The sequence below is a fragment of the Capra hircus genome, chromosome 8 (assembly GCF_001704415.2).
Source record: "Capra hircus breed San Clemente chromosome 8, ASM170441v1, whole genome shotgun sequence".
NCBI lineage: Eukaryota > Metazoa > Chordata > Mammalia > Artiodactyla > Bovidae > Capra > Capra hircus.
This window is the reverse complement of record NC_030815.1, coordinates 37,718,138-37,742,559: the sequence shown is the minus strand read 5'-3', so window position 1 is coordinate 37,742,559 and position 24,422 is coordinate 37,718,138. Positions and strand designations below refer to the sequence as shown.

The 24,422-nt window shown below is 37.3% G+C and overlaps 1 protein-coding gene across 2 annotated transcripts in view; it reads left to right on the top strand.

Annotated features, from left to right (window-relative positions):
- KDM4C (lysine demethylase 4C) overlaps positions 1-24,422 on the top strand; it is a 400,467-nt gene that overhangs the window by 240,575 nt on the left and 135,470 nt on the right. For both annotated transcript variants that reach the window (XM_018052007.1, XM_018052008.1), the window contains 3 exons: positions 3,605-3,786; positions 5,417-5,630; positions 7,562-7,638. In XM_018052007.1, coding sequence (XP_017907496.1) covers positions 3,605-3,786; positions 5,417-5,630; positions 7,562-7,638 — 473 coding nt within the window. The remainder of the gene's footprint in view (positions 1-3,604; positions 3,787-5,416; positions 5,631-7,561; positions 7,639-24,422) is intronic.

Sequence of the window (24,422 nt, the reverse complement as noted above, 5' to 3'; positions counted from 1 at the left end):
TTTCTCTATTTCATTTCAGTATTAAAAAGAAAAAATAAAAACCTGAAGTAGGTGAGAAAGCCGTGATCACCATGAGAATCTACTTTACAGAAAGCCACAGCCCTTATGAATCAGAGTTTCAATTTCAAGTTAGGTCTCTGAGGAGTTCCCTGGTCTTCTGGTGGTTAGGACTTGGCACTTTCACTGCTGGGTTCCTGGGTCCTTGGGTCCAATCCCTGGTCAATGAACTAAGATCCCGGAAGCCTCATGGCATGTCCTTAAACAAACAATCAAACAGAAACGAAGTCTCTGAACTGACAGTTCCTGTATTGGGGGCTGCATAGTGTCATTGCCAGGCAGCTTTTAATTCACAGGATTCCATAGTCATGGTGTTCCCTGCATACTCTGGCCCAGAGAGCATCCAAACAGAAGACAGATGCTCTCTGGGCCAGAGTATGGCCTCATTTTGGAGATGGACAGCTGTGGAACAGGGTCTTCCACCGGGTCAGTTTGAGGTTTGAGGACAAGCTCAAGATGTGTCAGGCTGTCCTAGGTCAAGTCTTGCCAGAGACAGTGGCGCCCACACTCCTGTTCTCTGGCTCCACTGTTGAGAATTGTTCTTTTCTTCTACTTCTTGTTCATTTTCCAAAGGCTTTTAGGAATTAAATAGTATTTTCTTCATCCCTAAAACTATTTTGAGAACTCATCACATCAACCAAGTCCAACTGAATGCATAAGAGCATCATTCATCTTGTTAGTTTTGGTCTTCTATAATGAAACAAGCGATGTGATAAATTTATTGTGAACCAATAAGTGGAATCCAAGTTATTCAAGCCCAAGGATTCTGCTTGTTTGTTTAGGTCTCACATTTAGTATATATTAGTCATTAAATGCAATGTTATTTCAAGTTCCTAGGTAACTTTTACTCACATCTTTGATTTGTCAAAGTTTACTCTTCACAGTAAGTCTGCTGTTATGTATTATAAGGAAACAGAGGTGGAAACATTTAGCATCAGATTACTTTTATTTCAGTTGTAGACAAAGGTTCTTAGCTTTTGTTTTGTTTCAAACATTGTCCCTGACTGAATGTTAAACATTTCTATTGTATATAATAGTAATAATAAGGATAATACCATCACCACCACCACAGAAACAGGAACAAGATTGTTCCCTTTTGTTTCAGTTGGCATTTGATATTTTTAGAGTTATTTTTAGTCTCATTTAACCCTTCCTACTTTTCCACTTCAGCAAATCCACTTTGACTTTTTTTTTTTTTAACACAGGTAAGTCACCAGGTCAAGGGCAGGAGCTCTTTAGATCATGGGTATACCCCTCTGGGACTTGAAGACATTGCTTTACAGTATTTATTAGTAGCACTGAGACAGCTACTGGAGAGGAAGTTTAGAGTGTGTCACAGCTGTGAACATTAAGAACTGGATGTAGCTGTGGTTGCTGCCATTGTTTTGATACACTGTCCTCTGCTATAAGCATGAGGAATTTTTTTCTCATAACCTATTATATCTTTTTGTATTTTTCTGGCCTTCTATAAAATTTTGTAAAATGACATTTTTGTGGAATGGATCTCTGCCCCTTTCATGTTAACAGATACATATACTTAAAGAGATTTGACCCTCTGGGGAATCATATTGAACAAATGAGATTTGGCTTAGGTATTATCTTTTATATCCATGTAATGATACTGTATTGCTTGGCACATAATAGCCAGTCTATAAATGGTATTTGTCATGAATTTTGAATAAAAATTAATGAAATAAAATTAATAATTAAATCATCTGCTGTATTAGGCCAGGGAACTAAAAATATAGGTAAGGCAGATAGTGGCTAGTGAATTCCTGTGCTAGCTGAAAGATAATCTTGCACATATTAAAACTTACCCTGGGAGGTATCGGGGTAGCATGAGAAACAAGAATTCATGGAGTTGAGAGGAGGGGTGAGGATAGGGAAGGTGTGGAAAGTGGGTTGGTTTGTCTGGCTCTCAAATCAGAGATAGTGCTCGATGAGAATGATGCCAATTTCGTTTCTGATTTCCACTCCAACATTAATATCACAGGTACTTGGAATGTGTGCATCTTTTATGATCACGGTAATTGTTTTTCCCTGAGTACCCTGCTCACAGTTCATTGCTGAAGCCTGGTTTGGAGAATTTTGAGCATTAGTTTACTAGCGTGTGTGATGAGTGCAATTATGCGGTAGTGTGAGCATTCTTTGGCATTGCTTTTCTTTGGGACTGGAATGAAAACTGACATTTTCCAGTCCTGTGGCCACTGCTGAGTTTTCCAAATTTGCTGACATATTGAATGTAGCACTTTAACAGCATCATCTTTTAGGATTTGAAATAGCTCAACTGGAATTCCATCACCTCCACTAGCTTTGTTCGTAGTGATGCTTCCTAAGGCACGCTTGACTTCACAAGTCAAATTGCCAAAATCCTCTGGATCATTGAAAAAGCCAGCGAGTTCCAGAAAAAGATCTATTTCTGCTTTATTGACTATGCCAAAGCTTTTAACTGTGTGGATCACAAGAAACTGTAGAAAATTATGAAGGAGATGGGAATACCAGACTACCTGACCTGCCTCTTGAGAAACCTGTATGCAGGTGAGGAAGCAACAGTTAGAACTGCACATGGAACAACAGAGTGGTTCCAAATAGGAAAAGGAGTACGTCAAGGCTGTATATTGTCACCCTGCTTATTTAACTTAAATGCAGAGTACATCATGAGAAACGCTGGACTGGAAGAAACACAAGCTGGAATCAAGATAGCTGGGAGAAATATCAATAACCTCAAATATGCAGATGATACCACCCTTATGGCAGAAAGGGAAGAAGAACTAAAGAGCCTCTTGATGAAAGTGAAAGAGGAGAGTGAAAAAATTGACTTAAAGCTCAACACTCAGAAAACTAAGATCATGGCATCCAGTCCCATTCATGGGAAATAGATGGGGAAACAGTGGAAACAGTGTCAGACTTTATTTTTTGGGGCTCCAAAATCACTGCAGATGGTGATTGCAGCCATGAAATTAAAAGACTCTTGCTCCTTGGAAGCCAAGTTATGACCAACCTAGACAGCATATTCAAAAGCAGAGACATTAGTTTGTCAACAAAGTCTGTCTAGTCAGTGCTATGGTTTTTCCAGTAGTCACGTATGCATGTGAGAGTTGGACTATAAGGAAAGCTGAGCGCTGAAGAATTGATGCTTTTGAACTGTGGTGTTGGAGAAGACTCTTGAGAGTCCCTTAGACTGCAAGGAGATCCAACCAGTCCATCCTAAAGGAGATCAGTCCTGGGTGTTCATTGGAAGGACTGATGTTGAAGCTGAAACGCCAGTTCGTTGGCCACCTGATATGAAGAGCTGACTCATTGGAAAAGACACTGATGCTGGGGAAAATTGAGGGCAGGAGGAGAAGGGGATGACAGAGGATGAGATGGTTGGATGGCATCACCAACTCAATGGACATGGGTTTGGGTAGACTCCAGGAGTTGGTGATGGACAGGGAGGCTTGTTGTGCTGCGGTTCATGGGGTTGCAAAAGAGTCAGACACGACTGAGTGACTGAACCAAACTGAACTGACCCTGCTCACTGTGTTTTCATGCCCTTTCTCTTCAGAGTTGCCTGAAGTTCCATCGATTGAGGAAGAAGTGGAAGAAACTGAGTCTTGGGCAAAGCCTCTGGTTCACCTTTGGCAGACGAAGTCCCCAAACTTTGTGGCCGAGCAAGAGTATAACACAGCCATGGGCAGAATGGAGCCATACTGTGCCATTTGTGCTCTGCTCATGCCCTACTACAAGGTAGCTGGTGGGAGGGGCCCCTGCCCACGTTTCCTTTCACTATAACGCTTTCTGTGTGGCTCTAAAAACACAGGTGAATCATTGTACAGTTAGTGTGCACATGGTGAAGAAAACATTAGTTTTTCTGTAGCTAATGACCATCATAGAGCAGCAAACAGAATTCCTGCGTGCTGCTTGAGAGACTTTTCTTTAATAGTGCTTTATTATTTTTTAATGTCTTAATTTATTTCAGTCAACCATTAATTCCAACCTTCCTTCTACCCACTTCACCAAGAAGCACAGACCTTAAAGCTTCAAAATAGTAGAAGCTTGCAAAGAGAGAACTTAGACCTAGTCTCTGCTTTATGTTTGAAAATATTACTCTCAATCATATAAATGTCAGCTCTGGGCTCACATTTGAAATATCTCTCTTCTTCTTTCCATGTAGAACATGCAAAAGACACAGCAGGACTCAATGCAAACCAAATTGTCCAGTTTATCCCATCAGCCAGCTATTCATGGAATTATTTTCAGATGTCATGTCATATATTTTATGCCAAAAGCATCTTAGATCACAGAGGGCCAACATTGTTCAGCACTAACACAAACAAAATGATCTTTAGGAATCTGGTAAGGGTAGAACTACTAGGTCTGTTTTAAGATACAATATTATAAAGTGCATTGATGTGAATATTGTGTTCTGGGTTATATTTTCACTAATAGAATCAGAAATATTGTATTCAAGATCACATTGTTCTTAAAGTTCTACATGAAGTAATTCTGTTCAGACATTTCAGAGCATAAAAATGCGTAATGTGCCACATTCTCAGAACTTTGTAAATAGAGGAAGTAGTTCATTCACTCATCTGAATGTGACTTTAGGGAGTGATTAACTTTATTTTTATTTCCTATTTATCATTAAATTTCTATGTTTTCTTGAAAAATTTACCTTTGTTTTGATTCTTATTTCTGTATCATAATCTGCCTGCATATTTCCCTAATGATTACAAAATCCCAACTGAAATTACAAGTTTTGGGGAAATTTATTAACATAAGGTTTCTGGGGATAAGATAGTTCATTAATTATATTCAAATAAACAATGAATATCTTATATTTTGATGAGAGATGACAATTTTGTTTGCATATTATGCCTTGTTATCTAATGTCATTTGCTAGATCTTTCTGTCTTGCTGTTTTAAAACTTTTTGATGAGACAAAAACCTTCAAAAACTCTCTAAATACTGTCATACAAATTAAAACTGAGGTCTTTGAAGATTCTCCTTCAGGTGTAACCAGGTAAGATTCTTCAGTTAATGAAACCAGGTCTATTAATCTAGTGCAAATAAAGAAGCAAAAAAAGTTCATTGGAAGGATCATTGCTTCTCATCAGCTTTGTCTGTAAGAACATAATTTTAGTAGCTCATCCCTTTCTATAACAGTGGGCATATAGAATCTCCTCTTGTTCCTTCAGCTTAACTTCTGGATGGGAACCTGGGGAGCAGAGCTGATAGTTGGAGGACAAGGACAAGAAGAAACAATACAGAAGTGGAAAATTAGTAAATGAAATAGCTGTTTGTGGATCTGTCCAAAGCAAGTGATTCCAGCTCTTTTCCGTATTTTTTGCTCATTTGCAAATATTGTGTTTTTCAGCCAGATAGCAGCAATGAAGAAAATGATTCTAGATGGGAGACAAAATTAGATGAAGTGGTGACTTCAGGAGGAAAGACTAAGCCCCTCATTCCAGAGATGTGTTTTATTTATAGTGAAGAAAATATAGAATATTCTCCTCCTAACGCCTTCCTGGAAGAGGATGGAACAAGCCTTCTGATTTCCTGTGCAAAGTGCCGCGTACGGGTTCATGCAAGTAAATGAGTCTATCAGTCATTCATTACTGGCTTTTTAGTGCTTCACCTAGTCTCTATTTCTCACCCCTCTGCAGCCTGTCAAATCTATCACAGTGAACTGTTGGCATAATTAATGATTAGGTCATTCTTCCTCGTATTTCTTCTAATGAAAGTATGAAAGGTATATTCGTCCTTTCTTGTATTTTACGTGGTATCAGTGGAGTACAGGTCTGATGGTTTGTTTCTTTGGGGTCCCCATGTGGAGTCATCATGGGACTCCTTTCACATGCTTGAATTTTACTTAAGATATAGTTTATAAAACCTTAATTTTATAAGGTTGATTCTTACGTTGATTCATCACTATTTTCCTTTGTATGTTGTAAAAAGAACGAATATTCTTTTGGTGATTTGGGGAATTGTTGTTAAATTTAATTCCTGAGTTAAAATTTTATTCTTTGTAAGAGTAGGGAGATCTTCATTGCCTTTTGGGGAAAACAGTCCTTCGAGTTGTTTTCCCCCAGGACTGAGATGGTTAGGCTCTATACCTGTCTCAATTTGGTATTTTTACATAATTGTGTTAATGGCAAATACATTTTTATAGATTACTCTGTCATCTAAACCCTCTAAAATGTGTAAAATGAATCAGTTATACATTGCAATTGTATTTTAAAGCATTTTAATATTCAAGCTCTTACCAAGTCACATGTTTTATTAACATTCTTAGGTATAGTGTGAGTCTGTCAATGTGGTATGAATGGTTTACAATATATGTATTACATTTTGTATTTATCCCACAGTAATACCAGTCTTATATTAAGGTTGAAATTGCCTGGCTATCAAGCATTTATTTATTAGATACTTTCAGCTTCCCCAAGGGATTTGAACATGTGTTTGAAATATAATTATATAAAACTTCTTATTTACTTCATCAATCTGTAAGACACTCAGTACACGCGCACACGCACACACACACACACACACACACTCACTCTACACGGTTATATGTATATGAGGGGCACAGCATCATTTTACAAACAAGTTAGGATTTAATCTTGACTACAGAATGCACTAACTGTGCAACTTAGCCATAATATTTTATGAACATGTGCTTGAACTAAACATTTTATGATCTTGGTTAACTATTATAGGCTTTTCTTTGGGTAATTACATTTCTGTTATTTTCCCTTCCCAAGACAAATTTTATAGAAATTTTATATTAAAAATTACTTCTTTAAATTCTACTCATTTAAATCTTTCAAAGCCCTCTTTTTTCAGGAAGCCAGAGTAACACGTTTGTTCGAGCCATGTAATTGCTACATGTATCATGTATTTACATCATCAGCCATCTCTTTAAATTGTTGAGTCAGGCATGTACTGAATAGACAAGTAAAATTGAACATATCTCTTCATCACCAACCATGAATTGTGTATCCTTTGTTCGTATCACTGAAATTAAAGCTAATTAAATGCAATTTTTGAAGTGTGTTTTAAATTACATTAATTTTATGCATATAATTTTATGTTCAGAAATATTTTGTTAAAGTTTATTTACTGTACCATTTTAAAACTTCTCCGAACTTTGCTTCATGAATTGTAGCTTATTTTGAAATATGTTTTATGTGAGTAAAGGACTAGACCTGAAAGTTTAGAGATTTTATTATTGCCCATTCATGTATTATCATTAATATTCTTTATGATAACTAGTGTGAGCACTGGTGACTGTTAAGATGCCCACTCTCATGCTTCCTGGCAGTGATACCCTGTTAGGTATAAGGTGTGAGAACCAAAAGTGTCTCTGAGCCAGCCTTGTTTATGTTTTGTTATAAGCAGTGAGAATCAAAAATGGTATGGTAGGTTGTTGCTCTGATTTGATTTTATTCAGTGGCTAAAATGTGTCATATTCTCAAAATACAAAAGGCTTAATTAATGAATCCATACTATTATTTTGTAGGTTGTTATGGAATCCCTTCTCATGAGATCTGTGATGGATGGCTGTGTGCCCGGTGCAAAAGAAATGCATGGACAGCAGTAAGTGGCTTATTTATTCCATCCATTGTGGGTCCATTTAAATCTAGTGATACATGTACTTCTGTGTGCAGTTTCACCCTTCCCTGTTTTTCTAGTCTTCTCTTTCCTAATCATCCTACTGAGTATCTCTGTATCTACTGTGGAAATGTTAAATATATTTCTAGACATCACCCTCTGCTCAGGAACCTACAGAGACTAGCAGCTTTTTAGAGCATGTCCAAAATACTGCTTCACATTCTTTCCCAGCAGTTCTAGAAAATAAGTATTCTGAGTGACAGTGAAGATGGGAATCTCTAGGGACCTCTGAGGAAACCATGCTCATTCACAGCTATTCCACTAGCATGAGCTCTTCCCTGTTTATTCATTTATACTTTCATACTTTAGCAAATTTTAAAGTGTTCTGTGCTAAGCATTGCTGTGAACTTGAGACAGAAACTAGAACAAATTATTCCCCGTTTGGGAAACACAGATCTCTCTTCACCTAAACTGTTTTCCCTGAAGATGCTATAGAAGCTTTTCACTCCATTCCATTAATCTACCAGTTTACCCACTTTACAGTTTGATTATGTGTTGCCTTAATTTTTCTTAAAAATTCTCTTTCAAGAGCTATCAGAACGTTGCTGAAAGTGGAGACCGATCAGATCTCAAGACTGTGTCCCTCATTTTTGATATCAGAACAGATGCTCAGCTTCATTTTGATTATAATAGTAGCCTTTGCTTTATTCCTTAATGATCTCTAATGACAATGGGTTAAATTTCCTTGCAGCCAAAGTTAAAACCCTGAGGCGCAATGTAAGGACCATGCTCTGCATGGTGAAAATTTATGTCATGATTATATATGTTTAGCTCTCAGTGTGGAAATAGACATATGGTAACTATAAATTAAAGGCATCTATAAGAATGACTTTCTGTATGATTTTATTGCTGGCATTCACTTTGGATAGTGAGGGGAAAGCAGGGAAAAATATGGACCACCTTTATAGTCCAAATAATCTTATCTATGTAATATTAGAGGTAATATATCCAGCTTAAGAATTCTTTCCATTAGTGGGCCCAGATAACATTTCGATACTTCATTTGGTTGGTCATCACATTAACAAAAGCTGTGTAACTGCACAGCATCTTTAAAACAGCCAGGAAGTCCTGCTGTAATATATATATTCAGCTCTTGTTTACCATGCTGGTTCTATTCCTATTATATGAGCCAAAGCAAAGTCTTGTAGAGTCAGTTTTATTGATGATGTCTCCTCTTTCACCCTGAAGTGTAGGTTTAGAATTTAGAGCTACTCTAATTCAGTGCACTAAGGCATGAAGAATTCTCTGTTCGTCTGCAGTTACTGCTTGGCTCCCATGCTCACACACCGAGCAGTCCTGTTACCCCAAGTTACCACTGTCCTTTGCATGGCAGTGCCAGGGTTAGGCCTCAGTCAGCCACTCTGATTCCAAGGCTGCTTCTTATCAATTATGTTGTTTTCCTTTAGCATGTCTTCAGAAGGAAATACGTAGGTTAATCACTCTATGCAACTGACTTAAAGCATATTTCTATTAATCTAACCTCTGATTTAAAGCATATTTCTTTTAATCTTAACCTCTCTGCACCCTGAGAAAATACAGTGTGCCTTTTGTATTTTAATATTGACACCATGTAAATCTCTCTTAATTTGCAATAAAGACAGGAGCTCTTGAATACAACTTTGCATTGATTTTTTTCAGACCTACATAATTTCTTAGCTCTAATTGGAAATGATCTAAATTCACAGTGGGCCAATTATTATTATTTTTTTCAGTTTATCTATTCTGAGTGAACTTTGTCCATGAAAGCTCTATTTCTAAATTTTTCTCTTGAGAAATAATTGAATTTCATTTTAAGCATTGCAGAGAAGTAACTGATAATAGTTTGGCTTTAACACCCTTATTTAGTATAGCATTGAGTGTTGCAATATTTCTATTTTACTAAGCACTTAAGTATGATTCTTTGGATTTTGTGGCTGGGATGGTTGCATGTGGGAAGTACGCTTAGACTTGTCTTCTTAGGAATCAATCTCATACTGTCAGTTTTAGGTTCCAGAGGAGCACTGGATCTCCTTTTGGATGGAAGCTCTAAAAGAACCTAATGGAAATCTAACAGTGTGGCTGAAGTCAAATGATATTTCAATGCTGGCTTTTAGTTCACTGACTCTGATTACTAAGTATTTCCTGGGATTTTCTGTTTTAAACATAGTTTGTGAAAGTAAGGCTTATTCATCGTGAATACAAAAGGTTCCAGTAGCGTACTTTGCTTGAGATATATGTTTATACAACAAATGTGATTGTTTCAGTTAATTATATTTCCTTTAATGATTATTGCTTTGAAAATCTTACAGGTAAGAAGAGGGTACCTGAAACACCTTATATTTATTTTCATAAGGTGTGTGTGAGAATCGTATGCTGTAGTTCTATTTTTTAAAGATCAAAAAATAAAAATTAAAGATTAAAAAGAGCACCTGTGGATGGACAAATGGATTAAAAAGTGTCTCTACACACACACACAAACACATTCACACATGCACACATATGTACAGTGATTATTATTCAGCCATTAAGAAAAGGAGGAAATTCTCTTGTTTTGTTACAACTTGGGTGAAACTGGAGGGTGTTATGCTATGTGGAATAAGTCAGAAAAAGACAAATAATGAATGCTTTCATTTACATGTGGAATAAAAGAAAAAAGGCAACAACAACAGAAATACAAACCTGAACTCATAGGTACAGAGCATAGATTGGTAGTTGCCATGGGCTGGGGGAATGAGGGAAATGAGTGAAGGTGTCAAAGAGTATATACTTCAGTTACAAGTACATTCTGATGGTGTAATGTACAGCATGATGACTGTAGTTAACAGTGCTTTATTAGATACTTGAAAGTGGCCAAGAAAGTAGATCTTAAATGTTCTCACCACACGCACACACACAAAGGTATTTAATGTGAGGTGATGGATGTGTTAACTAACCTTATTATGGTGATGATTTCTCAATATAGAGATACATCATGTTATCACATTGTACAACTTCAACTTATACAATAAGTCAATTATATTTCAATGAAACAGGAGAAAAAGAGGGAAACTGTAATAGTAACTATATCATATAAGTAAGTATCAATTATTTACATTTTTGAAGTAAAGGCATCAGAAGGTTTATTTCAACAAATCCAGGCCATAAATAAATGAATTAACTAGCTAATTAACTGAAGTCATACATTAACAGGTAGTTGGGCTTGGTAGTTGCAGATGTGCTGGAATTGGTGGTCACAGACCAGCTGTCTTTTTATTTACCAGTTCTAAGGAGTGGAAGTCATGTGGGCCAAACTGCCCTGCTAGCTTTTCAGTAACTGAAGGCCAGAACTTTGTCTCATTTCTCTATAATACTCCTAATACCTGGTGTACTGTTGGATCATTTCTGTGACCTTCAGCATTCTCATCATTTCCAGAAGTCTTGGTTTAGTCCTCAGTGTATCTGCTTTTGCTTTTTTTTTTCTTTACTTTATCCACTTATATCAATTAAAATGAGCAACAAAAGGCTATATTGCAGCCTTAACTGTATAGTAAAGAAAGAGATGACTTACAAATTTTGAATTACACCCTAACTTGGATTCTAGAATCCTGGCTCTATGCCCAAATTCAAGTGAAACGAAATGAAACAGGTAAGAAATTCCCCAGCTACCTGTCTTTTGTGACATAAGGTTATAGCTCTCATAGTTCTAATTAAATATCATTGCTCTGTGCCTGTTTGTGTTGTTTCAGTGCTGCTCAGATAAATAGACCTGTATGAGAGCTGTACCTGCCTTTATATACTGACTGTTACATTCATGTACTAAATGTTAAGCTTATAACCCAGCTTTATTAGAATGCTTTATTTTCAGCTCTGTTTTGTCTCCAGCTCTTTTGTGACTATGTGATTCATTTTGGAGGAGTTTGTACTCCTTCATTATAGTAGCACTTTAGAGCATATTCTGAACATCACCAAGTTCTGTTTTTAGGTGTTGAATGTCAACACTCTGATTCTGGAATGTGTTTCTAGTTATTTTGAGTCTTAATTTGTATCTATTTACTTTTGACCTAAATCACTAGAGTTTATGTCTAATCTGTTCATCAGTTTCCATTTTATAATTACTAAGTTACTGCTAATTAAAAACATAATACAATATTGACACTGTAAAAATGCTGAATATGTATTGCTTTCTTTCAAGTTTTTTCCCCCCACCATTTTCTTTTTTATTCCTACTTGGAAAAATTATTTTTAATTCTGAGTATTTCTGTGAAATACCTAAACTCTGTGTTAGAGCTTCACTTCTAATTATGAAGGAGGATGTTAGTTAAATGTATGGATTGAACTGATAACCTGAATGCTTTTATCCTAAACAGTAATAATTCGTGTGCTTAATACTCTGTAGAGTATTAAAAGGTAGTATGCTAATAACCACAGAAGGATTTCCTATGCTATCTTTAAAGGATTTATATTATTGAATTCTAAAAACAAAATAAAAGCAGGTTAAGAGGTTAAACTTTAGGGATAGTAGAGCTCTTTGGTGGTTGTTTCTCTTCAGGAAATTTGGATGTTTCTTTTGAGGTAGGAGGAATATGAGGTTTTGTTTTAGTGGTGTGAATGGGAGTGGAAATTGCGTGGGAAGATTGGTAATTTATATCATGGAAAGTTGTGTCATACTCAGGTTTATGACTTTGACAAATCATGAGTTGTCAATCTTCTGTCCATGGTAGCTTTAAGCCGGTGCTATTGTTTTTCAATGTCAGTGAAAACTTCCAGTGTCTTTTGTGCTATGTCTTACTAGGGAACTTTTAAAATTACCTTATATAATTCTTGCAGGGCAAGGCAGGGTAGGCATAGTAACTCACATACCTGAAATCTAAAATCTTAATTAGAGGAAGATTTAAAAGCAATGTAATGAGAAGGTTCGATTAGAGACGACTATCTAAGGCCTCTTCTGACCCTGAAATCCTTTGATTCTGTGTTGTTTTTTATTTCCATTTTGCTTTAATTAGTTTTCCTTAAGAATTGGGCACCTTCATGAAATCTAAATTTATTTCTGTACTTCTTAATCTGGTCAAAGGTGATGAGTTACAGAAAAGTACAGGAGTTGAAGTGACATTGGTAATTATTGGCTGGATCAGTGTAATTTTTATATGCTCAAGGAAACTAATTTTTTTTTTTTTAAAGTGACTTCAAGTCCTTACTGTAGTTTTATTTGGATTTTTTTAAATTAAATTTTTATTTTTACTTTATTTTACTTTACTGTATTGGTTTTGCCATACATTGACATGAATACACCACGGGTGTACATGTGTTCCCAAATATGAATCCCCCTCCCACCTCCCTCCCCATAACATCTCTCTGGGTCATCCCCGTGCACCAGCCCCAAGTATCCTGTATCCTGCATTGGACATAGACTGACGATTTGTTTCTTTAGTATACATGTTTCAATGCCATTCTCCCAAATCATCCCACCCTCTCCCTTTCCCTCAGAGTCCAAAAGTCCGCTCTACACATCTATGTCTCTTTTGCTGTCTCGCATACAGGGTCATCATTGCCATCTTTCTAAATTCCATATATATGTGTTAGTATACTGTATTGGTGTTTTTCTTTCTGGCTTACTTCACTCTGTATAATCGGCTCCAGTTTCATCCGTCTCATTAGAACTGATTCAAATGTATTCTTTTTAATGGCTGAGTAATACTCCATTGTGTATATGTACCACAGCTTTCTTATCCATTCATCTGCTGATGGACACCTAGGTTGCTTCCATGTCCTGGCTATTATAAACAGTGCTGTGATGAACATTGGGGTACCTGTGTCTCTTTCAATTCTGGTTTCCTTGGTGTGTATGCCTAGCAGTGGGATTGCTGGGTCATAAGGCAGTTCTATTTGCAGTTTTTTAAGGAATCTCCACACTGTTCTCCATAGTGGCTGTACTAGTTTGCATTCCCACCAACAGTGTAAGAGGGTTCCCTTTTCTCCACACCCTCTCCAGCATTTATTGCTTGCTGACTTTTGAATCGCAGCCATTCTGACTGGTGTGAAGTGGTACCTCATGTGGTTTTGATTTGCATTTCTCTAATAATGAGTGATGTTGAGCATCTTTTCATGTGTTTGTTAGCCATCTGTATGTCTTCTTTGGAGAAATTGCTATTTAGTTCTTTGGCCCATTTTCTGATTGGGTCGTTTATTTTTCTGGAATTGAGCTGCATAAGTTGCTTGTGTATTTTTGAGATTAGTTGTTTGTCAGTTGCTTCATTTGCTATTATTTTCTCCCATTCAGAAGGCTGTCTTTTCACCTTGCTTATATTTTCCTTTGTTGTGCAGAAGCTTTTAAGTTTAATTAGGTCCTATTTGTTTATTTTTGTTTTTATTTCCAGAATTCTGGGAGGTGGATCATAGAGGATCCTGCTGTGATTTATGTCTGAGAGTGTTTTGCCTATGTTCTCCTCTAGGAGTTTTATAGTTTCTGGTCTTACATTTAGATCTTTAATCCATTTTGAGTTTATTTTTGTGTGTGGTGTTAGAAAGTGATCTAGTTTCATTCTGTTACAAGTGGTTGACCAGTTTTCCCAGCACCACTTGTTAAAGAGATTGTCTTTACTCCATTGTGTATTCTTGCCTCCTTTGTCAAAGATAAGGTGTCCATATGTGTGTGGATTTATCTCTGGGCTTTCTATTTTGTTCCATTGATCTATATTTCTGTCTTTGTGCCAGTACCATACTGTCTTGATGACTGTGGCTTTGTAGTAGAGCCTGAAGTCAGGCAAGTTGATTCTTCCAGTTCCATTCTTCTTTCTCAAGATTGCTTTGGCTATTTCAAGATTTGTATGGAAATACAAAAAACCTCGAATAGCCGAAGCAATCTTGAGAAAGAAGAATGGAACTGGAGGAATCAACTTGCCTGACTTCAGGCTCTACTATTTGGATTTTATATGCATTATGTATTATCTTCTGGATTTCTGTTTAATTCAATATATCCCTTTACTCTTAATTTAGAAGAATTTGTTTAAATATTTTTATTTGAATGTAATACAGCAGAATGCACAGTTGCATATTATATTCTTGAATAGATATTGCCATGCTATGAAAAGGTAAGATTTTGAAATGAAAAACTTAAAAAAAACACATAAAAAAAATTCTGTAGAATGAAATAGTAAACCAGGTTGCTGTTGTTGTTTAGTCATTTAGTCATGTCCAACTCTTTGCCACCCCATGTAGTTAGGGCTTCCCTATCCAGGATGTACTCTGGGCTTCCCTGTCCTTCAGTGTCTCCTGGAGTTTGCTCAAACTCATGTCCATTGAGTCGGTGATGTCATCCAACCATCTCATCCTCTGTCACCTCCTTCTCCTCCTGCCCTCAATCTTTCCCAGCATCAGGGTCTTTTCCAGTGAGTTGGCTCTTTGCATCAGGTGGCTAAGGTACTGGAATTTCAGCTTCAGCATCACTCCTTCCAATGAATATTCAGGACTGATCTCCTTTAGGATGGACTGATTTGATCTCCTTGCTGTCCAAGGGACTCTCAAGAGTCCTTTCCACAACCACAGTTCAAAAGCATCAGTTCTTCGGTGCTCAGTCTTCTTTATGGTCTAACTCTTGCCTCCATACTTGACCAGTGGAAAAACCATAGCTTTGACTATATGGACCTTTGTCATACAATCTTGACTCCAGCTTGTGCTTCACCCAGCCCAGAATTTTGCTTGATGTACTCTGCATATAAATTAAATAAGCAGGTGACAATGTATAGCCTTGACGTACTACTTTCCCAGTTTTGAACCAGTCTTTTGTTCCATGACTGGTTCTAACTATTGTCTCTTGATCTGTATGCAGATTTCTCAGGAGACAGGTAACGTGGTCTGTTATACCTATCTGTTTAAGAATTTTCCATAGATTATTGTAATCCACACAATAAAAATCTTTTGAAGCAGAGGTAGATGTTTTTCTAAAATTCCCTTACTTTTTCTGTGATCCAGTGGATGTTGGCAATCTCTGGTTCCTCTGACTTTTCTAAATCAAGCTTGTACATCTGGAAGTTCTTGGTTCATGTCCTGCTGAAGCCTAGCTTGAAGGATTTTAAGCATTACCTTGCTAACATGTGAAATGACCTCTACTGTACAGCAGATTGAACATTCTTTGGCCTTGCCCTTCTTGGGATTGGAATGAAAACTGACCTTTTCCAATGATATGGTCACTGCTGAGTTTCCAAATTTGCTGGCACATTGAGTGCAGCACTTTAGCAGCATCATTTTTAGCATTTGAAATAGCTCATCTGGGATTCCACCACCCTCACTAGCTTTGTTTGTGGCCATGCTTCCTAAGGCTCACTTGACTTCACCCTCCAGGATTTCTGGCTGTAGGTGAGTGATCACACCATTGTGGTTATCCGGGTCATTAAGACCTTCTTGTACAGTATTTCTGTGTATTCTTGTCACACATTTATTATTTATTTAAGAGCATTTATTCTCTGTACAATAACAAAGTTGCATTATATATTATAAGCAGCATAGATAGCATTCTGCTTTTTTTTCTTCAAAATAGTTTAAAGAAATCAAAAAGTAAATATGAAATAAAATTTTCACCTTGGTCACACATCTGTTCACTTTATTTTGCTTATTTGTTTATTTGTTTTTTTAATGGACTAAAAGATATGAGCAAGCTGTACCTTGATGATCATTTGGTGTTAGCATTTTCTTTCCTCTTACAAAGAGTGGAATATGCAATTGCAGTGATTAAAAACATTTTAGTGTCTGTTTATTTATTCTTATTGCTTGATTGTAAATAAGTGGCATCTATAGATTGAGTAATGGTTGCCATTCATGCCCCCCAAGGCTTAGACATAGCTATTGTTTTGGCTTTTGAAAGAAAGTGAAGTGTTTTCTCTTTGTGAGTCATAATCACAAAATTAAAATCTGGAAGTACCTGAGGTAGTGGTCTTAAACCACCCACCCCCATAATGTTGCTAAAGCTTGTGAACTAAAAAAAGTCTTTTTCACTTGTTCAAAAGTATTTGTTTATCTGAACTCTTAGTCTTGGAAAATACTGTAGTCTTAAATCTCAACTGCTAAGGCTCAGGTAAAAACGATTAACTTCTTAGAAAGTTGGTAAGTTATCTTTGAGACCCATGAAGTCCCTCTGTTAAATCTGAAGGCAGTACTTTCTCTTCTCCCTCTCTGATACGGGAGTTCTCTTAGGGTAGTGATCATTAAAGAAAATATATGTAGTTGAGAATTACCATATTCCATAATACAACCATTAATTCTCCTGTCCAACTCCTTAGATAAGATTAGTTTTATAGGAACTTGACCTGGCTGTCCAGTGATTGACTCCATGCTCCCAATGCAGGGAGCATGGGTTCAATCCCTGGTTGGGGAACTAAGATCCCACATCCCACATGCCACACAGCACTGCCAAAAAAAAGAAAAAATGGTGGTACTGATAATAGATGTTAGAATTGTCTATCATTTGGCTCTTAGATGTCTTGCATTAAAAAAAAAAAAAAAAACTTCCATTTAAAAAATTTTGACTTACAAATTCAGAATAGTTGTTGATTTAAATATAATCTACTCTAAGTAGCAAGGATACTAGCTTCCAGTTTTCCTAGCTTCCAAAAAAATTTAATGCTGACAGAGACTGCACGTTTCTCCATCTATCTCAGAAGTCTCATTTTACAGATACTAAGTCAGTGGTTTGAGAGAGTAAGTCCTTTGCCCAGGCTCTCCATTCTATATGGTAAGAGAGCCCAGACTCATGGCGGTACTCATGCCTCTAGATTCCCAGGCCCAGAATCATTTTTGTTTTTTCTCAGTTGCTTGTTTTTAGAGTGGAAAGAAGGCTGAATAACTGACCTAATTTTGAACCATGTATTTGAATGATTTCAGTTTGTTTACTTTGAAAATGAAGTCAACACTAATAGTGTATTTATTTGGTCATATACTTAGTATGGAGTAATTAGTGTTACTGGGCAGTTGATCAGAGAAGTGCCCTTACTGTTTCATATCAACTCTAGTTTCTTCCTGGAGGACATTTTCCAGAGTTGAATGATCTCCTGGATCTAGTTTCCCAACTGACAACCGAGTTGACATTTTTCTTTAACAAAGAGATCTGAAGTAGCTTTGTAGATTGGAGCCACTGATTTTTAGATCTTATTGGCTTATGTCCTTGAGAGGTCACGGCAGCACTCCTGCACCCTGTGATGTGTTTTATGCTTTTTTAATTTTTTCATTTCATGGACTCCTGTCAAGACCACGTGGTGAGAGGCTGTCTTTGATCCTCACGCATAGTAAAAACATTGAAAAAGCAAGAAAAGGAAGACTGTGTTCTTGTTAGAGACCATGGGTCTGTGTAGCCAAGGGTCTGCTTGTGCCATTGCTCCTCTCTAGTGAGGTGTCTCTGGAAGCTGCCTGCCAGACCACACGCTCACATTCGAGCTGACACGTTTGAGTTCAGAATCACCTTCTGCCTCCAAGGGAGGCAGATCATTCTGAACAGCTGCAAACTTAAACCTTGGCTCACAAAGGCCAGAGTGGTAATAATTATTTTACTTTAACCAAACAGAACAGCACGTTGGAGGATATCAATTTTCTTGACAGCATAGTTATGATGTGGAGGCTTTTCTGTTAGGGACTGCTTATAGGCTAAAAAAGTCAAGTCTTTTTCTTTTCCCTCTCCTGTTCATTCTTCTCCCTTTTGCTCAATAAACAGCATCCCCTCGCTACCAGCCCTCCCACCCCCCTGGTAGTGCAGAGAAAGAAAGAGAAGTCTACATAGCTTATTGTAACTGGAACTATATTCATAAACAGCTTCTTGATTGAGAACAAATGCCTCATTAATCTTAAGTGCTTCAACCAGAGAGCACAAGTAAAGTCAAGAAGAATAATGACTGACATTATGGGGAGCATAGCATACTGTACTGCACACCAGGGTGTGCGTGCCCCGAGGTCCCTGGGCTGCCCGGTGCATCTCCTTAGCAATGAGGAAAGAGATCCTCAGGAAGCAGGGAGTGGGAAAAATGCCTTGCATGCATTTCTCATGAATGGCAAAAACTAGTCCAGTGGCAGGATGAAGGAATCATGTATTTTGCTGTTTGTTACTGAAGGTCATGGTGGGAAGAAAGAATAAACCAGCTGGATTTTTACTTGAAAGCCAAGTGTTGTATAATTTTAAGTACTTTGCTCAGGATCCTGGAAATACTATTAGGTAAATACTGTGAAGTTCCATGTAGATTACTTTGGCCAGTCTTAAATTATCGGAGTACTTCCTCCTAACATTGAATCATTGTGTGCCTGGTCTTCTATCAGATAAGTGCTCTGTACACTTCAAGGTAATTTTTACACTGCAGTAAGGAATGGCATCAGAAAGAAAAAGGGTGGAAGAGATGTAATTTGAAACATAGACTATGATTTCCTGTTCTTCCATAATTGTCCTTTCATACAAATGGCTATATGCTTGCATTTTAATAGTTAAAATGTGGTGAGGTCCCTGTCCCCTCCCAGCGTGTCCACATCCTAATCCCTGGATCCTGTATGTTACACTGCATGAAAAGGGAATTATGGTAGCGGATGGCATTAAGGTTGCTGACCAACTGACTTTATAATAGGGATATTATTCTGTTTACCTGGTTGCATGCAGTGTAGTCAGAAGGGTCCTATAAGTGAAGAAAAAGGGGACAGAAAAGGGCAGAGTGAGGGATGTGTTGTGAGAAGTGCTTGGCCTGTTCTGGCTGGCTTTGGAGGTAGAGGAGGGCCAAGGACTAGGCACACAGGCTCTCCTTAAAGCTGGAGAAGGCAAAGAAGTGGATTCTCCCCAAGAGCTTCCAGAAGGGAGTGACCTGGCTGACACCTTGATTTTAGCCCAGTGAGACCCAGTTTGGAATTCTGACCTACTGAACTTTGTGTTGTTTGAAGTCACTGCATTTGCGGTAATTTGTTATTGCAGTAATAGAGAACTAGAGGACGTATCATAGTCTTTTGAAACACTCTCAACTGTTCGGCATTCCACTAGGCATGCTGTATTTTCAGTGTCAGCTTTCTCTGACTACCTTCTGTGTCTCTAGCCCACACCCTCTGGTTCCAGGCCTCTAGCAATCCTTTCACCTCACTGTGACCCGTGATTCAGTGAAGCTCCCAGCTTTTCACAGTCTCTCCCTCCCGTCTTGTCGTTACTTCCATGTAAGCTGCTATGTTTTTGTACACATACTCTCAGCTCCCTTGCCACTCTCTGACTTTGTTACTCTACATTGGTATAACTCAACCCTGGTAAACCCAACCCTGCTCTGTACCCCATAGCTGAATGGCTGTGGAGAAACACCCGATATGCAGATTGCTCTTGCTTCCAGTTGTAATTGGAGGTAGGTCTTCACTGGTGTGGATAATTCATGTTGCATTCTCATCATCCATTCTCTCTACCCCTTTCTTGCCTGACTGGTTCATATCTTCATATTTTCCCCATCCTCACCCTCACCTCATCAAGTCTCTTCATATTCATAGAGAAATGGGAAGACAGCAGTAGAGACCTTAAAGTTTCAACCAGCTTCATAGCTGTAATATCTCTGCTTCTCTCTAACACCATCTTCTCTTTTATACACAGGATCATAATTCCAGTAATTCATCCCTTTCTCACCCACCTCTCTTCTCCAGATGTTTTTCATTATCATCCACCCAAGCTGTTATTTCTTCCATCTTCAAGCAAACCAAAAAACCCTCTCTTTCTTCCTACAAGCTCCACCCTGTTTCTCCATGCCTCTGTAACTATAGTAAAACTCCTGAAAGGCTTATCTTTATTCACTCTCTCCAATTCTTCTCCCCCACTTCTTTCTTAAATTTATTTCAGTCATAGATTTTGCCCTGTGTTTCCTTCGACACTTCTGTTGACCACGGCTTCCTGTTTGAAGCAGTCTTCAGTTGACCTGTAGGATCCTGCCCTCCTGCTTTTCCTCTTCACTGGTCACTTCCCCTCACTCCCCAGAATTCCAAATGTGGGTTTCTTTTCCACGCTAATGCATCTAGTCATCTCATCCCACCTCATAGCTTTAATAGCTGTAAACAGCGTCTAGTCATTGGTGGCTTGGGCATTCCTGTGTCCAGCTCAGTCTCATCTACGTGGCCAGCTTTAGACAGCATCGCCTGTCATATGTCCATCAGCTCAAATTCACCCTTCCTGAACTGAATTCCAGATCTTCTTTTGTAGCCTTTCTTGTTTCCAGGTCTTCTAGCTGCTGAGACCAAAAACTTGACAGAGTTGGACTTGATGCTTTCTTTTTCTCATACTCCACATCTGTTTGACAGTAAATCTATCATGTCTACTTTTATTTTTATTTATTTATTTATCTTAATTTTTATTTTTACTTTATTTTACTTTACAATACTGTATTGGTATTGCTATACATTCATGTCTACTTTTAAAATGAATCTTGAATCCTGGCCACTTCTGGCTACTTCTTGGTCACCTCAGCTGACATAATGCAGACTTAATCTACTCATTAACTTTTCCCTGGGTATGGTGGAAATCTGCTAGCTTCTCTTCTCACCTCTACCCTTGAATCACTATTGTCTGCTGTCAACACAGCAATTGGGATTTAACATGTAAGTTAACATTTAACAGTTAACATGTAAGTCAGGTTATGTCCTTGGTGTACTCAGACTGTCCAGTGGCTTCAAGCTATCACCTTTTAAAGGGCCTACGAAGCTTTATGAAGGGCTTCCTAGGTGGTGCAATGGTAAAGAATTCACCTACCAGTGCAGAAGATGGAAGAGACACAGGTTCAATGCCTGAGTCAGAAAGATCCCCTGGAGGAGGAAATGACAACCTGCTTCACTATTTTTGCCTGGAAAATTCCATGGACAGAGGAGCTTGGAAGGCTACAGTCCATGGGATCGCAGAATCAGATATGAATGAGTGACTGACTGGGCACCATGTAGCTTTATCAGATTTTCTTCCTGTTACTTGCTGACGACCTTTGCCATTAGAAAAGGCCATCTGCTGCCAACACCTTTTCCTGGAGAACTCCATGGCCCACTCTCATGATGCTTAACATCCTCTACCATATAAATAATCTGCTGATTTAGTGTGTCTGCTCTTCCAGCCAGAGTGTATCTTTCATAGCTTTTGCCCAGTGTCTAGGACATAACATGGTGATTAACTAGTATTTGTTGATTATGTTTTCACTTGTAATACAAATTAGGTGTGAGCATCTAAGTTAAGGAACTCACTTGTATAAAATTCATTGGAGCCTGTGAAATTTCCTTTCAGAAGATTACTGCAAGAAAGTTTTTCATTCATTCATTTCATTCATTCAATTTCCTAGTCACTCAGAATTCATGCCAGCCCTGTCCTAACATGGATTCCAGCCTCTCTCCAAGCCTGATAAATGAGCCCCATCTTCAGAAATGGTTCTTCCATGTTTTGTTGATCAGCATTTTGTAAGCTAGTTTTCCGTTAATGTGATTAATTACTCTTTGTTTTCCCAGCTTAGACAGCCCTATTTTATGGTTGTGCACTTCTGTTATGAGCATGTCAGATAAATAAGGGTGTGGGGAGATACTTCAATCTTGTAATTTTTCTATAGCACTGAAAATTGGCTTTGGTGTCACTTACGGATATGTCAGCTAAAATGAGAGTTCCTTACGAGGCAGCTTGAGAATGTTTGTATTGGCATTTCTTTAACTGATGTTTTATAGAAGAGCCATTGGAACATGATTTCCCTCTAGGACAAATAATGAACGACTGTGATAGTCATATTCTAACAGTGCCTTTCCCACCATTGTTGTTAATGTTGTGTCAGCACTTTGATTGTAAACACTCTTTTTCATGGTTTAATAACTGAGCTGTACAGAAACCACTCCATGTTGTAAATTGATATACTCTCTGTTCATCTCAGCGGTGATTTTTTTATGAAACCAAAATTTAAAAGTACCTTGGTATTGCTAAAAGGGGATGTTGTGAATGGTATTAGGTGAGGGAAAAGGCTCTAAGCAGGAAAGGTACAATATCAGAATATGGTCTAAAGTTACACGCTTTCATCCAGCTTTTAACTGCTCTGGGGTGGGGTACACCACAGAATAGCTCTTTCAATGCTGTACTTGGGAGGCAGGAGGAGCAGCCACTATTGGAGCAATCATTTTGTAATAGAAATTTCAGCATTTTTTGGTTTGGTTTTAGGAAACATTAGTTGACTAGCAATATATCTGTACCTTTATAATAATGAGTCATTTTACAATGGGTGTTATTGTTCCTACAAAAGCCATGCTCATAAACACTAGATAAAACAGGGCTGGCAATGAGCATTCACTGTGGAGTTGTATTTATTTATTTTGTTCTGCAAGGCTAAACAATTTTAGTATCTTTTCAGGTTAGGTTGGAAGGAAGTTCGGGTACACTAAAAGACTAGTAGAAATCATAGATGCCCTTTTAAAATATTCATTTAAGTAAAAAAAAGTAGAGAATTTTTAATTACACATATTTGATGGAAAAAGTTTTAATTTCTTTGTGTGTCTGTGGGGGTTTCTTTTTTTAATGTAAAAGTAAGTATTGTTAGGAAAGTTTCCCATTCCCATCACTCTCAAAGTCTCAGATCTCATTGTTAATAGAAAACTACTCCTACTGTTTTGTCATTCAGCCTTTCAGATATTTTCTGTGCATAAACTAATACTGTATTTTGTTGTTCTTAAGAGACCCAAATGGTGTCACAGTTTATTTAATGTCTTAGTGTTTTCATTTGATGTTACATTGTATAATTTTTAATAACTTATTGTTGGATTTGCCATATGTTGTTCATCACTTTTAAATTTTAAACCTGAAGCTAATTTAAAAATTCAGACATTACAAGTAAATCTAAGTAACTGACCATTCCAGCTCCTCCCAGAGGTAACTGTTTTCTCTGTTATGAACAGAAATGAAATAGCAGTCATTGTACATTCCTACTTCTGCATAGATATAAATGTTTACCTAAGGTAGATTCCAAGAAGGTAGCTTGCTTGTCATAATTTACGTTCATTTAAAATTTTGATTGATAATGCCAAATTATTGTCCAAAGCCACTGTTACAACTCACATAACCCCAAAACTAGACTTCCTGATTTAAAAACCTGAGGCTAATGCTCATTATTTCATTTTTCATTTCCTTATTCTTGAAATTGGGTGTCTTTTGTATATTTATTGGCAATGAAGATTATTTGAATTTTTTGCCTGTTTTTCAAAAGTATAGATTTTTAAAAATTATTTTTTGGATAATAATCTTTGTTTTACATTGGAAATTTTAAAATTGTTTTATGTTAATTTATTTAGTATTTTATCCTTTAGAATTTTAAAACTTTGATACAGTCAAAATTTATCTCTTCTACCTGCCTTTTGTTTTTTTAAATGTTATGTTAACAAGCCATTTATCCTAAATTCATCAATATTTTTGCCTACAATTTCTTTTACAACTTCTGTTTTTGAGTATAAGTCTGTAAATAAATTTATTTTATATTAGCCCATTTTAGGTGTTCTTCATTCCTTCCTGCCACGTCTGGTTCAGCCTGGTGTCATTTTCCTTCATTCGGAAGATTTTTTTTTTTTTAACAGCTGTATAGTGTGGATTCTTAGGAGACAAATTCTCTTAGATTTTTGTCTCTATAAGATTATTTTTATCTTTATTTTCAAAGGATATTTTCCCTGGAAATAGAATTCTAGTTTGCCAGCTTTTTTCTTTGAATATTTTATGGATATTGTTTCATTGCCATTTGCTGCCAATGTTTCTGTACTGAATGTGTCTTTTTTTT